This window comes from Schistocerca cancellata, chromosome 2 (genome assembly GCF_023864275.1).
Source record: "Schistocerca cancellata isolate TAMUIC-IGC-003103 chromosome 2, iqSchCanc2.1, whole genome shotgun sequence".
In the NCBI taxonomy this organism is placed as follows: domain Eukaryota; kingdom Metazoa; phylum Arthropoda; class Insecta; order Orthoptera; family Acrididae; genus Schistocerca; species Schistocerca cancellata.
Genome location: NC_064627.1, coordinates 147,659,112 through 147,675,150, shown reverse-complemented (window position 1 = coordinate 147,675,150; position 16,039 = coordinate 147,659,112). Strand labels below are relative to the sequence as shown.

General features: G+C 42.1%; 1 protein-coding gene across 1 annotated transcript in view; it reads right to left on the bottom strand.

The window, feature by feature from the left end:
• Positions 1 to 16,039, bottom strand: part of LOC126144218 (J domain-containing protein-like) — a 78,347-nt gene that overhangs the window by 7,880 nt on the left and 54,428 nt on the right. Inside the window, exon 3 of the mRNA XM_049915478.1 lies at positions 2,048 to 2,164. Coding sequence (XP_049771435.1) covers positions 2,048 to 2,164 — 117 coding nt within the window. The remainder of the gene's footprint in view (positions 1 to 2,047; positions 2,165 to 16,039) is intronic.

The following is a 16,039-nucleotide window of genomic DNA, read 5'->3' as shown; positions in this document are numbered from 1 at the left end:
AGCGTGTAGCAGCAAGGGTGGAGCAGCAGGACTACCTGAGCGCGAAGACAACTATAAAAGCTAGCATTTTAGTGTTTAAGGCACGCGCAGGGCCTACAATCTGTAGTAATTCTGCTGACACGCTGCCTACCGGCAAAGGAGTTGAGAGGCAGCTGAGCATTCAAATAACTGGACGCTGAAATCAAGCAGATTTTAGAATGATCATTCATACAGCTTTTATGGTACCGTAGTTAGGTGGAATTATAATTTAATTCCCACGCAGCCTGCTAATTTCCAACCAGATGATGGTTCAAATAACTCTAAGCACTAAGGGACTTAACATCTGAGGTCATCACTCCCCTAGACTTAGAACTACTTAAACCTAACTAACCTAATGACAGCACACACATCCATGCCCGAGGTAGGATTCGAACCTGCGACCGTAGCAGCAGCGCGGTTCCGGACTGAACGGCATAGAACCGCTCGGCCACAGCGGCCGGCCAAACCAGTTGAATTTTGTAATCTCCCTAGTGTCTGTATTTTCGGGACTAATGTCAGTTGGTGGTGTATGCCGTGTCTGCGCAAATAAATGTGACGCATCTGTATTTGGTTGTGTATTTCTGTGTGCAATGTTTGCCACCGCTGTTAAAAGTAGTAATTGCATTTGGTGACCAATGTTTTCAAAGTGTCATGTCTACCAGAGCTATTTCCTGAGGGATGAAGTCCATTAGTATCACCATTTTTGTTTGTTTACTAATGGGCTAAATGTTCTTTGATTTATTCTTAAGCGTTTAATTTTTGAGCAAAGTACACCATTTCTATTTTATTGATAACAGACGGAAAGATTTTACAGTACTGGTGGCAATGGAGTTCCAAACCTTGAGTATAGCCTTTCCTCTGAATTACCTAGATCTCTGTCTTCCTAGCGAAAGTATTTTAATCCTAGGAATCACCCACCCCTTATCTCTGCTTCCTGAATGGAGAACAATCGTTTTGACTTTTCAATTAAATTACATTCAACTAATAGTTCTATGAAATACAGAAGATCCACCGATATACTGATTGCACAGATCTATTGATATTTTCGAAAACGAAATATTAACACTTAGCTTTGATGAATAATGATGCTGCAATGTGTTGCTTCACAACAACGTATACTATCACTACTCACGTATTTCGAAGGTACATATTTTCGCGCCATGAGTTAACGCTGCCTTAGGACATGTCAATTTCTAACAGGAATATTTGTCTTGCTGTGTTAAATTTACAACATCAGATTATACTTCTTTTTACGTCAATTATGACAGCATTTTAAATTTTTAAATTCGCTCAAAAATTATATTAATATTGAAAATGAAATTTTTGTTGACCCTGAAAGCCGTCAGATAGACAACCTGCAACTGAGATTGTATAAGCGAACGTTACTTAAGTGTAACTATCAGCAGATGATTGTCAGCTACGAAGACCAGTAAACAGTAAATGATCTGGGCAGTTAACAGAAAATCCCAGTGTCCTCAGAAGGACATTGCAAGGGTGTTATAACTTCCATATTATTGTTACTACTGACTTCTGGCAAAAAAATTATTTTATTTAGGTGCTTTTCACAAGACGTGAATTTCGTAAGTGAAGGAGTGATAAAACACAAAAACTAACCACAGTACATATTTAAGGTCGTACAGTGAGGGGCACAGTACGTTTATGAAATAAACATGCTGATCTGAGCTGCTTGATTAGTTGCCTATGTGTTGATTAACTTGTTATCGAGTCATGATCCATGGAAATTTAGACACAGATTTTCATATAGTGTATGAGGCCGTATTTGCTCATTTGAAATTGCGTAATATGAGTCTTGTGAGATTAAAAGTTAATCTGTTGTGTGCTTGTTCAACCGACATCTGAGCTGTGTCTGGTACAGTTGAATTTTGATCCTCGATTAGCGTACTTATAACATTAAATGTTTTCAACCATTTGTAATATTGTTAGCCTAGAATTTACGTAGTAAACGAAAGTGCAAAAATTGTAATAGTAAACTACGTAACAAACGTTTATCTTCGCTGTAGGTACTTACCGAATGAACGTGTTCCTTCATTCCAACCCATTGCTTGTAGCTGATAGCAATGCCACTATTGCGCCACTTGTCGTAGTTGCTTCTTTTCTCGGGGTCACAAAGGATTTCCTTTGCTTCCTGAAATAACCAAACTATTATGAAATACTGTTTTCATCAATTTCTTACTCTTAGTTTACTAAAACTTATTTGGTCCTGTGCCTAGGAGAGGGAACAAATTATGGAATTATTATTGTTCTGATAATCAGTTGTGTTTGCGACATGCATGTCGCTCTATGACCTATGCCTGCAGGGTGCTGTCAAATTGCATTTTCATAAGAGCTGAAAAATAAATATACTGATTAACAAAACCTAAGTGATTTAGGTAGCTTGCATTATTAGCACCTCATCCAGAAGACTTACTTTGTTGTGGTTCCCAATTTTAGTTGTTTTTCTTGGGATATACTGACGCTATGCCATACTGGAGTAGAAGCTGTGACGAAACGAGGTAAGTGCATTTCGCACATTGACTTACGTGTGTTTATATATACAAGCCGACTTCTAGTATTTCCTTTGTGTCCGAATAGAAACTTGTCTGTCAGATATATTCGCTTGAAAACAAATATCCTCAATTTTCACGTACAATTTAAATGTCTTATGTCAACTGTGCGGTGATCACACGCACACACGCACACGCACACACACACGCACACACACGACAACTCGGAAACCGATATCCTGACATATCTTTTGTAATCTTTGGTTTTTACTCAGTCTGCTCTTCCTCCATGCACTTGACATGTGTAATATTTGTCTACCGGATAGAGTGATTTAGATAAGTAGTTGTGATTCATTCTACTCACCGTCCTCTGTAGTACCCAAATTCCACAACTTTCTCAAAACGTGTCTCTGTATATTATGATAAGAGTGTAATCGAACACAGTTTAGCATAAAACTTGTTTTGTGCTATAGCATCAGTTGTAATTTACTTTTGTTTTTTTTAATTTTGGAACAGTATTCTCGTCCAAAAAAAAGCATTGATCCGAAATTTCAGTTTATATTTTTTAGAGTGTTCAGAAGTTATAAGTTAAGGAAGTTTTACACGTGTAGTGTGTTACATTTTTCTTTGTAAATCGGATTTTGTGAGTTACAGTTACTACAGCGTATATTTTAATTAGCGTATCGTGTTAAATGTAAGTTTTCTCTTCCAACAATACTGTATATTGTCAGCGATAATCTTACATATTCACTGTTTTCGAGTCTGATTTGTGCATTTGTTAGTTCCCACAATGTAAAAGGTTCCACATAGTTTCAGGGTATCAGTAGTTTTTATTCCCGTTCGTGGTTATCTCTTTGATGGGTGCTCAGCGCTTCACTTCTTTAAGAGAACTGGTATCATTCGTAGCGTAATGGATCCGGAAACTGAAAGAGAATAAGCAAGTTTATTTAAAGTTATTTGTTGCCAGTTGTATAGTATATTTCACCAGCGACAATGCAACCCCATGTGAATGCCATCCTTGGTGCAGGACGATTTTGTTGCTGTCTACAAGAAGGTGGGATTCTCACTGACTAGCATCACACATTTGGAAGCAGCTGCAGATCAGTGTTCTAGAAGTCTACCAAGAGACATGTACCAGAATACCAAAGGTACATGAAGTACTGTCTACTGTGCATACCGCCTCTTCTGCGGGCAGTACTCAGGGTATTACATACAACCCTCCACCCAACAAATTTGAGGTGCTATTGTTGAGTTGGCGTTGATTCCTGACAGTTGCGGTAGGCTAAGCGCGGTTGCTTCACGGGCCTACTCCAACCAGTGACTTAACACGATTATATAAACATATCTCTGGCAATGTCTCTGTGTTGTCACAGCTCTATAGGCGGCTGCAGTTTTTGCCTGTAACCGTGAAAGCTAACAACAGCACAACGAGTTGTCAGGTATCTCTTACATTGTCTCGACTGTATCTCCCACTGAAACTGAAGCAAACTGAACCCAGCGAGGATGACTTCACCTTTTGGAGAAACTGCAGTGTTCCGTATCAACAGGCAGCAAAAGCGAAAGGATGGTGTTTAGTGATCATTTCCCTAAGGACAAAGATACCAAGAAATGAGAATTAACTTCACGTACAGTGTGTGTCTCTGCCTCAAGGACTCATTCAGCATATTGAAGTTGTTCCAGCAGACGTTGAGGAAACACGGCGAAAGCAACTGCCGACCGTGGTGCAAATTGGAGCAAACAATGCCTATTGTTTTGGTTCCGCAGTAATAACTGGACCGTCCTACTGACTGGCAGAGGAAGTTGTGAAGACGAAGCTCATAATCTGTAGCATTGTACGTGGAACTGTTCATGCCCCCCCCCTGGTCCTGTGTCTAGCGGAAGGCTTGAACCAGTTGCTTAGACTTGCGACCCACACAGTATTGGGTACAAAAACCTGGTAAAACCCAAAGTAGATATCAGTGAGGCTCTTGGGGACAATTTAAGTGTGTATCGAAAGGACAGGCTAATGGAGGGTGTATCTTTTGCAGTAGATAGTCAGTGCAGGTTTAAGGCCCAGGTAACAAAAGCTGCTGCTTGAGACACCAAACAGGGGGGCGCCAGAGACGCGACAAGTGTGAGATTTTTGTGCATCCTGCCGCTTGGGGGCGCTAGCTGAGAGAGAGAGAGGTGCACCAGGCAATCCAAGTGCTAGATTTGTACACAATGTGCACCACAGTTAGTTCCGAAAACTGACCAGGTGAGAGTGTACGAGGGAAAGGGGAGGGGGGCAAATCGTAAGTCGGTTGTGTGGAAAAAGTTCTCGATCTGACCCTGTGGGACAGGTGATAAATTCACAGAGTTGGTGATTGAAGATGCATGCGAGATTGTTTGGGCAAGAATCAGTATTAATGGTGGGTATAAGCGTATAATTAGATCTTTCTACTAGCAGACTCGTCACACATGCCAACAAAAACCTTAGAGGAAATCTCAGTTAACCTCATATTTAAGTTCCCCAATCACTCTGTCATCACTGAGAGAGACTTTAATCATCCAACAATCAATTAGAATATAACAATTATGTAAGTGGTTGACATGACAAAACAACCTGCTAAGCCAATAATAAATGACAGAGATATCTAGATTGGAAGCCTACTCATGATGGAAATATATTGGATCAAATCTAACAGCAACGAAAACTACCGAGTGCAGAGAGCAACTAAAACAAGTAGGTTTGTATTTTCGGCAAAGCAGATGAACAGTGTCATATCTCAATTAGGAACTTTTAACATTTAACTCAGTACAGAAGCATGCTACAAAAATGTATCTCAGGTTTAAACGAATGGTTGATAATGCACTGGATAGAACAACAACTAGAACAGTTTATTCTGTCAGTAAAGTAACTTCTAAGGAAACAGATTACTGCAGAACAGGTGTAAAACAGAGGATGGGGTTATAATCTAAATTTAAAGCATTTGGTTGTACATAATAACAATCCTTGAAGCCTTCAATGACAATCATACCATAAAACTATATCTCTGACCAACTCCAAAGAACTTCATATACGAAAAGTTGTAAGTAGCAATGAAATTAGTTATCTGAAGTACAGACATATATCAGAAACAGACGAACTATCAGTTGCAGAAAAGTCTTCGGAGGAACTACTTTAGCTACGAATTCACCACATCCAAAAACATACGGCCTCCAATATTATTTTAGAGAGGTGCGTAAGGGACCTGAAGATGGCGTAATGAATTGCCGAAACTGGTAGCGAAAACATCTCAACTGCAAGGCTGTTTGGCGAATTTCATTGTTAATCTGTTTAGCTACGTGACATTATGCGAAGCACAATGTGTAAATTGCCTTAGTGGGACACAAACTATGAAAGTTGTTCAGCATTTTGCTTTTCCAGCGCGCAATGTGTGTTTTTCCACTTATTTCAGTTCCGCTGACAAACTAAAGAAATAGTCCTAACATGGACTCAGTGACGGGCATTAGATTATGAAACTTAAGTCAAGAACGTTATTTACTTCGCTATTTCAACTATACTTCGAAGTAAGCACACAAATGAATAAGGCAAGTTGCCCAGTAAAATGTAACAGACTTCAACTAAACTGTTGGTATATGAGACTACATTGCAGAAGGAACTTGCGCAGTAAAATAATGAACCAATATACTAGTGATAAATTTCTCATCTTTGACCATTTCGTGGTGTCCTACGTTTTAGGCACTAATGTTCTGAGATTTTCCTGTAATGTCCTACATTTGAACATTCATACATTGAATTTCATTTAATCCAACTGGCAACCCATTGAAAAATTGTCTATCACAGTCACAAGTGGCTACTAGCCCCAGATCACAGTATTACCAAAGGACAAGATTCCCATTTATCACCTACTTGTCCTTATGGCTGTAACAGACCATACTGCGACGCTCACAGTGTCCGCTCAAAGCCTGAGCACTAGAAAACATTGGACCTGTTCACAGTGGTGGTTCCTCTTAACTGTATACAAGCCATCGGTCTTACTACAGTGGCAACATCAGTTCCTGGCAGTTCATCGAAGTTAAACGCTGTCAGGCTTGGCTAACACTTAGATCAGTCACCATCCGGGTCTGCCGAGTGCTGTTGACAAAGCAGGTGAATTCAGCCCTTGTGAAGTCAATTGAGGGGCTACTTGACTGAGAAGTAGCGACACTGGTCAGGAAAACTGACAACAGCCGGGAGAGCGGTGTGCTGACCACATGCCCATCCGTTTCAGAAGACACCTATAGACTGAGGATGCCACGGGGGCTTGTCGTACTCTTGGCCCTTGAGAACTGTCCGGATGTTTTTTTTTTTTTAGCTATCTACAGAGAACTCAGCTCCTGCCCCATATTCCTTCCCGCCAGCTTCCACTGAGTAGAAGGTACAAACGCCTTATAGCAGTAATTGATATAACACTGCCGCCATTGGCATACAGAGTGGACAAATGTCGAGTTTTCACAGGATCCCCACTTCAGCCTGCCATGCTGTGATGGACACATGCGGGTTAACACTACTGTGTCCCACAGGGATCCATACTTAGTCCATTGGTCTTCACTTTATGCACAAATCACAGCCCAAACAATTATCATAATATAGTTACTTACATAGATGGTATAACTACTATTGAGGGATAGTGATACAGAAAATCTGCTAATAAAATTCAAATTTGAAGTAAATAAAGCTATCCAAAGGTTTTCTGAAATAAATTTGCTCAATAATATTGGTAAAACACTGTTTAAATTTCAGACTAAAAAGCAAGCACAATGAAGATATTAAAATTTGGACTGCTGAGTGCATAAAAAACTCATAATTCCTTGTAATACTTAATAAAAACATTTCTCAGTACAGCTGAGAATGACAGATCACCGAACCTCATAGGAAGTGCTGGAAATCAAAAAGAATGGTTACAAAAAATCTTTAGATTAATCGATAACACCCCACATGGTTTAATTCATTTCCATATCACAATGTCCTATTTCGTACATTCCTATCCCTTAATCGAGAGTATATTTTTGATGCAAAGAAAGAGCGAAGCGTAGCTGAATCTTGCCTCAAAACAACAGGTATGCATTTGCTGCCAGGCAGTCATTTCTGCAAATAAATCCACACAAGCTTTAAAATTGTACCGAAATATGCAGAATAAATTACCACACACTGGGCATACCACAACTTATTTTCGATTAACTGACTTCAATGATTGTTACACTAAGCCTCTTAATTATTTGTTGGGTATATTCAGATCCCTGTCTTCCCCTAAATTTTCTGCACTCTACGGCTCCTCCTAGGACCAAGGAAGTCATTCTCCAATGTTTTTATACCTGTCCTATCATCCTGTGCTGCTTCTCATTCTTGGGTTTTCTATATCTTTCCTTGCCAATTCTATGGCGAACATCCTCATTTCTTATCAGTACACTTAACTTTAAGCCGCCTCCTGTAATGTCATGGCTCAAACGCTACTACCTTCTTTTCGATCCAGTAGAATTTTGTAATTAACCTAGCTCATTCTAAAATAATTTCGGAACTAATATTCGTGCTTTTGGATCAAATTTAAGCTTTCCTCATCCTGCCGTTTACCCATCCATTTTCATATTTTCGTATTATTCACTGTCACGGAGTATACGTCATCTGTCACTTACGAGACGAGGACTGCCTATTTCGTTTTGCACTCAACACCATAATACAGGGTGATTCAAAAAGAATACCACAACTTTAGGAATTTAAAACTCTGCAACGACAAAAGGCAGAGCTAAGCACTATCTGTCGGCGAATTAAGGGAGCTATAAAGTTTCATTTAGTTGTACATTTGTTCACTTGAGGCGCTGTTGACTAGGCGTCAGCGTCAGTTGATGCTAAGATGGCGACCGCTCAACAGAAAGCTTTTTGTGTTATTGAGTACGGCAGAAGTGAATCGACGACAGTTGTTCAGCGTGCATTTCGAACGAAGAATGGTGTTAAACCTCCTGATAGGTGGTGTATTAAACGTTGGTATAAACAGTTTACAGAGAATGGATGTTTGTACAAAGGGAAAAGTTCTGGACGGCCGAGAACGAGTGATGAAAATGTAGCACGCATCCAGCAAGCATTTGTTCGCAGCCCAGGAAAATCGACTCGCAGAGCTAGCAGAGAGCTGCAAATTCCACAATCAACTGTATGGAGAGTCCTACGAAAAAGGTTAGTTATGAAACCTGATCGTCAACTACCCGAGGCGGTGGATCGGCCGCCAGGCAGCCCGTGACAGAGCACTTCATCACTGGCCTCCAAGAAGCCCTGATCTTACCCCCTGCAATTTTTTCTTATGGGGGTATGTTAAGGATATGGTGTTTCGGCCACCTCTCCCAGCCACCATTGATGATTTGAAACGAGAAATAACAGCAGCTATCCAAACTGTTACGCCTGATACGCTACAGAGAGTGTGGAACGAGTTGGAGTATCGGGTTGATATTGCTCGAGTGTCTGGAGGGGGCCATATTGAACATCTCTGAACTTGTTTTTGAGTGAAAAAAAACCTTTTTAAATACTCTTCGTAATGATGTATAACAGAAGGTTATATTATGTTTCTTTCATTAAATACACATTTTTAAAGTTGTGGTATTCTTTTTGAATCACCCTGTAGATTGCTGAGTGTGCCATACTGACGTGCGTCGTGTGTTGCGTCTAAATCAGGCATGGACAACCTTTGGTGACCCGCAGGCCTGATTGAGATACTTAACTTGCAGATGCAGGCCGCATCGTCACGTGACGCGCTCCTAGCGCTTGAAGCTAGACTGCAGTGTCTGTGACGTTAACGTTTATGGGGTATCGCACCGCCCAGTAGCATCCCTTTCCGGACACGCTACGCCAACAAATTATAGCTCAAAACATGTTTTTGAGAGTACATTCATTTTACGTCCACCCGTAATTTCTGCCGCGAGCCGGCCCTCAACCAACCGCGGGTCGGATGCGGTCCAAGGAACCGCCGGTTGCCCATCCGTGGTCTAAATAAAAAGGCCGTATTGCATTCGGTGTGGGGCGCACTTTAAGTAACGAGTAAATATGCACTGAAATTCACGACATTCGCAGATATCAATCTGGCGTTGCAATTTTCAGAAACTTTAATGCGCGTGCAAACAAACTAAGTAAATCGTATGCCACGCTGGCAATCATTGAAAGAATGTGAAGGAAATTTAATTCATCCGCGAAAGAAGAGGCTTATAAAACATCTACTTGATTACATTGCAGTTCACAATTAAATGCCTGGCGGAGGATTCAATGAACCACCTTCAAGCTATTTCTTCACTATTACACTCCGTAACAGCGCGCGGGAGAAACGAGCACTCAAATTTTTCCGTGCGAGCTCTGTTTTCTCTTTGATCATTTTTCTCCCTATGCAGATGGACGCCAACAAAATATTTTCACACCCTGAGGACAAAGTTAGCGATCGAAATTTCATTAGAAGATCCTGTCGCAACGAAAATCGCCTTTGCCTTAACGATTGCCATCCCATTTCAGGTATCATATCCTTGACACACTGTCCCCTATTTCGCGATAATACAGAACGAACTGACCTCCTTTCAGAGCTGCCCTTCTTTGAACTTTTTCGATGTCCTTCGTGAGTTCTATTTGGTGCGTGTCCCCACAACGCATAGCGGTACTCCAGAAGAAGGCGAGCAAGCACAGTGTAAGCAGTCTCTTTAGCAACCTGTTGCATTTTGTACGTATTCTACCAACAAATGATAGTGTTTGGTTTGCTTCCCCCAAAACATTTTGTGATCTTTCCAATTTAGGTTATTCGTAATTGTAATCCTTGCCGCGCGGGACTAGCCGAGTGGTCTAAGGCGCTGCAGTCATGGACTGTGCGGCTGGTCCCGGCGGAGGTTCGAGTCCTCCCTCGGGCACGGGTGTGTGTGTGTGTGTGTGTGTGTGTGTGTGTGTGTGTGTGTGTTTATCATTAGGATAATTTAGGTTAAGTAGTGTGTAAGCTTAGGGACTGATGACCTTAGCAGTTAAGCCCCATAAGATGTCACACATATTTGAACATTTGAATTGTAATCCTGAAGTGTTAGGTTGAATTTATAGCATTCAGATTTGTGTGCTTTATCCTGTAACCGGAATTTAGCGGATTCCTTTTAGTACTCATGTGGATGACTTTAAGCTTTTCATTCTTTAGAGACAACTGTCACTTTTTGCATCAGATACCGTGTCTAAATCGTTCTGCAGTTTGTTTTTATCATCTGATGACTTTATAACAGCATCTTCTGCAAATAATCTAAGATGGCTGCTCAGATTGTCTCCTAAATCGTTTATGTAGATCACGAACAGCAGGGACCTATAAGACTTCCTTCGGGAACACGAGGTATTACAATGACTTTCCGTCAACAACTACGAACGGAGACCTTGATAACAGGAAATCACGGATACAGTCGCACAACTGAGACGATACTCCACAGGCAAGCAACTCGATTAGAAGTCGCTTGTGAGAAACGGTGTCAAAAGCCTTCTGGAAATGTAAATAAATGGCATCAATTTGTCGATGGCACTCATTACTTCGTGAAAATGTGAAATTAGTTGAGTTTCCCAAGAACGATATTTTCTGAATCCGTGTTGGCTGTTCGTCAACAAATCGTTTTCTTCGCGTTGATTCGTACTATTCGAGCGCAATATATATCCCCGAATCCTACTGCAAATCGACGTTAGTGATATGGGTCTGTAGTTCAGCGGATTACTCCTATTTCCTTTCTTGGGTATTGGTGCGACTTGTTCAACTTTTTAGTCTTTTGGTACGCATATTTCGACGAGCGGGCGATTCTATGTGACTGCTAAGTATGGCGCTATTTTATTAGCATACTCTCTGCAAGGAACATGAGTGGTATACAATCTGGACCGGAACCCTCGCCTTTATTAAGTGATTTAAGCTGCTTCGTTACACCGAGGATATCTACTAAGTAACTACTGTTGGCGCATTTTCTTGATTTGAATCTTAATACTTACGTCGTCATCTTTGGTGAAGAAATTTCGGAAAATGTTTAATAACTCCAGTTTGGTGGCGCTGTCATCGGTACTATTACCATTCGTATCGTGCAGTGAAGATTTTGATTGTGTCTTACCGTTGGTATACTTTACATACGACGAGAATCTCTCTGGAATTTCTGCCAGATTTCGAGACAGAGTTTCGTTGTGGAAACTATTAAAAGCATCTCGAATTGAAGTTTAAGCTACGTTCAGAGCTTCTGTAAAACTTTGCCAATCTTGAGATTATGCGTTCTTTGAAATTTGTTCAAATTTTTTTTTCGTTGCTTCTGCAGCAGTGTTCTGACTTAATTTGTGTGTCATAGCTGACCAGCACCATCTCTTATTACCTTATTTGATGTGTATCTCTCAACTGCCGTCGATACTCTGAATTTAAAACATGTCTGGTCTACTCTTACATTAATGAACTGGAAGGAGTTGAAACTGTCTCTTAGGAAGGCGTGAAGCGAATTTATAACTGATTTTTTTAAATATACTTATTTTACGTTTCTTTTTGGTGGGTTTCAAAAATGGCTCTGAGCACTATGGGACTTAACATCTGACGTCATCAGTCCCCTAGAACTTAGAACTACTTAAACCTACCTAACCTAAGAACATCACAAACATCCATGCCCGAGGCAGGATTCGAACCTGCGACCGTAGCGGTCGCGCGGTTCCAGACTGAAGCGCCTAGAACCGCTCGGCCACTCCGGCCGGCTTGGTGGGTTTCGACCAAATTTTGAGTACTACTTATCAGTCTGGAACCCTTATCAGATTAGGTTAGTAGAAGATGGAAGATCGAACGGATAGCAGCATGTTTGGTCACGTGACCGCTGCAAGTGCGGCGTTCTCTATCACGGAGTAATTTACTGTTGAAATTCCGAGAGAGTTCATTCTGCGGAGAGTCGAACCAGCATATTGCTTCCTCTTGCGAAATGATGACGATAAGAAAAATCAAAAAAATTAGAGCTGATACGGCTGCTTACCGACAAACATTCTTCTCATTCGCTAGTCTAGCAGCGATAAAAAAAGTACCCTCCACCACACACCGTAAGCTGGTTCGCTGGGTGTAGATGCAGATGTAGAATACACGAGCCATTTTCGTGGGTTCACATGAGGACGCAGGTTGCCCGTGAAACACCACTGAGACATCAGTTTCCTCAGTCGCTACGAGCCGTGACTGAAATCATACCCAAAGGAATAGGGCACAATGACGCCAGGAGTAACGCCGCAGTTGTCTGTACCAAAGTAGCGAAGCCAGAAGACAGCCAGTCAGAAGATAGATAGCCAGTCAGAATATAGAATTTGCAGAACGACCTGCAGAGAATTGATGAATGGTGCAGGCTCTGGCAGTTGACCGTGATTATAAATAAATGTAACATATTGCGCATACATAGGAAAAGAAATCCACTACTGTACAGCTACACTATTGATGACCAACAGCTGGAGACAGCGTCTGCCGTAAAATATCTATGGGTGACTATCCAGAGCGACCTTAAGTGGAATGACCACAGACTCAGATTCATCTGAAGAATCTTAAGGAAATTTAATTCATCCACGAAAGAAGTGGCTTGTTCGCCCGATGCGTGAGTATTGTTCATCTATCTGGGATCCCTATCAAGTAGGACTGGTAGTGGAGGTAGAGAAGATCCAACGAAGAGCGACAAGTTTCGTCACGGGATCGTTTAGCTGGCGAGAAAGCATTAAGGAGATGGTAAACAAACTTCACTGGCAGATGTTACAAGAGAGGCGTTGTGCATCACAGAGAATTACTATTTACGTTCCGGGACAACACTTTTCAGGACGAGTCAGATAACTTCCCCCTACAGACATTATGTTATCAAAAGTATCCGGACACATGGCTGAAAATGACTTACAAGTTCGTGGCACCCTCCATCGGTAATGCTGGAATTCAATATGGTGTTGACCCACCTTTAGCCTTGACAGCTTCCACTCTCTCGAGGCATACGTTCAATCAGGTGCTGAAAGGTGTCTTGGGGAATGGCAGCCAATTCTTCACGGAGGAGAGGTATCGATGTCGGTCGGTGAGGCCTGGCACGAAGTCGGCGTTCCAAAACATCCAAAAGGTGTTCTATAGGATTCAGGTCAGGACACTGCGCAGGCCAGTCCATTGTCTTGTAGCCACTCCGCCAAAGGCCGTGCATCATGAACAGGTGTTGGATCGTGTTGAAAGATGCAATCGCATCCCCGAATTGCTCCTGAACAGTGGGAAGCAACAAGGTGCTTAAAGCATCAATGTAGGCCTGTGCTGTGATAGTGCCACGCAAAACAAGTGGTGCACACCCCTCCAGGAAAAACACGACCACGCTATAATACCACCGCCTCTGAATTTTACTGTTGGCACTACACACGCTGGCAGATTACGTTCACTGGTAATTCGCCATACCCACACCTTGCCATCGGATCGCCACATTGTGTACCGTGATTAGTCACTCCACACAACGTTTCCCCACTATTCAATCGTCCAATGTTTACGCTCCTTACACAAAGCGAGGCGTCGTTTGTCATTTTCCGGTGTGATGTGTGGCTTGTGAGCACCCGTACGACCATGAAATCCAAGTTTTCGCACCTCCCGCCTAACTGTCATAGTACTTGCAGTGGATCCTGATGCAGTTTGGAATTCCTGTGTGGTGGTCTGGATATATGTCTGCCTATTACACATTACGACCCTCTTCAACTGTCAGTGGTCTCTGTCAGTCAACAGACGAGGTCGGCTGTACGCTTTAGTGCTGTACGTGTGCCTTAACGTTTCCACTTCACTGTCACTTCGGAAACAGTGGACCTAGGGATGTTTAGGTGTGCAGAATGGTTCAAATGGCTCTCAGCACTATGGGACGTAACTTTAAGGTCATCAGTCCCCTACAACTAAGAACTACTTAAACCTAACTAACCTAAGGTCATCACACACATCTATGCCCGAGGCAGGATTCGAAACTGCGACCGTAGCGGTCGCGCGGCTCCAGACTAGCGCCTAGAACCGCTCGGCCACTCCGGCCGGCCGGAGTGTAGAAATCTCGCATACAGACGTATGACAAGCGACACCCAATCACCTGACTACGTTCGATGTCCGTAAGTTCCGCGGAGCGCCCATTCTGCTCTCTCACGATGTCTAATGACTACTGAGATCGCTGATATGGAGTACCCGGCAGTAGGTGGCAGCACTTAATATGAAAAAGTTATGTTTTTAGGGGTGTCCGGATACTTTTGATCACATAGAGTACATCTCGCGTATTGACCAAGAGAAGAAAATTCGAGAAATTAGAGCTATTACAGAGGTTGACAGACAATCATTCTTCCCACGCACTACTCGTGAGTGGAACAGGGTTGGAGGGATTAGATAGTGGTACCGAAAGGACCCTCTGCCATCGTACATTGTGCACGAAATTGTACACAACATAAAACAGAACCGTGATTCATCGTTAACGGCAGCCAGCACATGGGGAGCTAATCCTCTAGCCCGGCTGCTGCCATCTGCTGACCAATCTTACGCAATAACAGTGTTGCATGCAGACCATTACTTATTCTCAAAGGGCAAAGGCAAATGTGAAGAGTTTTCAATGTGCTTTGTGCAAAATACGTCGGTCCTCCACAGTGATGGTCAGAAGTAGTCAACGGGACGAGTATTCCTGCCCGCAGTCGAACTTCGGGTCACTGTTACGTCCGAATGCTCCACAAATCTGGATACTGCACAATTCGACCAGCCGGCCAAATGGAGACCCACAATGAGTTCCCTTTCAAACACTGTCAAAAACTGATAATGCTGTCTCGCAGGAGTATGCGACATCTTGTCCTTCAAAGTCATTACCCAGCATCTCTAGCTATTTATGCCCCTGACATACCTTACCAGGCCTGTTAACAACACTAAACATTGACAGCACTAATGCACTCTGTTGGCCGCTGTCACTGAGAATTGCAACATACTTGCCGATGGTGTGTACATGTACGAAGTTACATTGGCATCGGACCATGTCTTCTGTGGGCTTCATATTTTTTGTCAGACAGGTTACTCTGAAGTTAACCAGAAGTACGACTATGACTAATTTATTATTAGAACAGATGCAGGTAACTATTTTGTGGCAATTGATAGTATAATGAAAATCTGACTAGCGATACACGACGTATCAAAGAGCTCAAGAGGTACCTTGCTCATCTTTAAAGGCTCTCTCTAAGTTATTTTTATCCGATTTGTCTACAGCTACTCCGTAAAGGATTTCAAAAATTTGTTTGATTACGTAGCGCTCGTCTTCAAAGCGCTCTTTGAGTTCCGGATAGCGCGTGTAATTAGCGCATGGCTGCTATAAATCTGCTTCACTTGAAAATTATTTTCTGTTGTAATAAGAATTAGTATCTACACTCAATACATCGCAGCACCAAAAAATAATTGGTGTTGGGTAATGAAATTTCGGAAATGCATTTGTTTAGGTAACACATGTAAGTTACTAAGACACGCACACCTCCCTGCAATATTTCAACAAAGGCTTAATCAGTCTTATACGACGGGCGTTTGAAA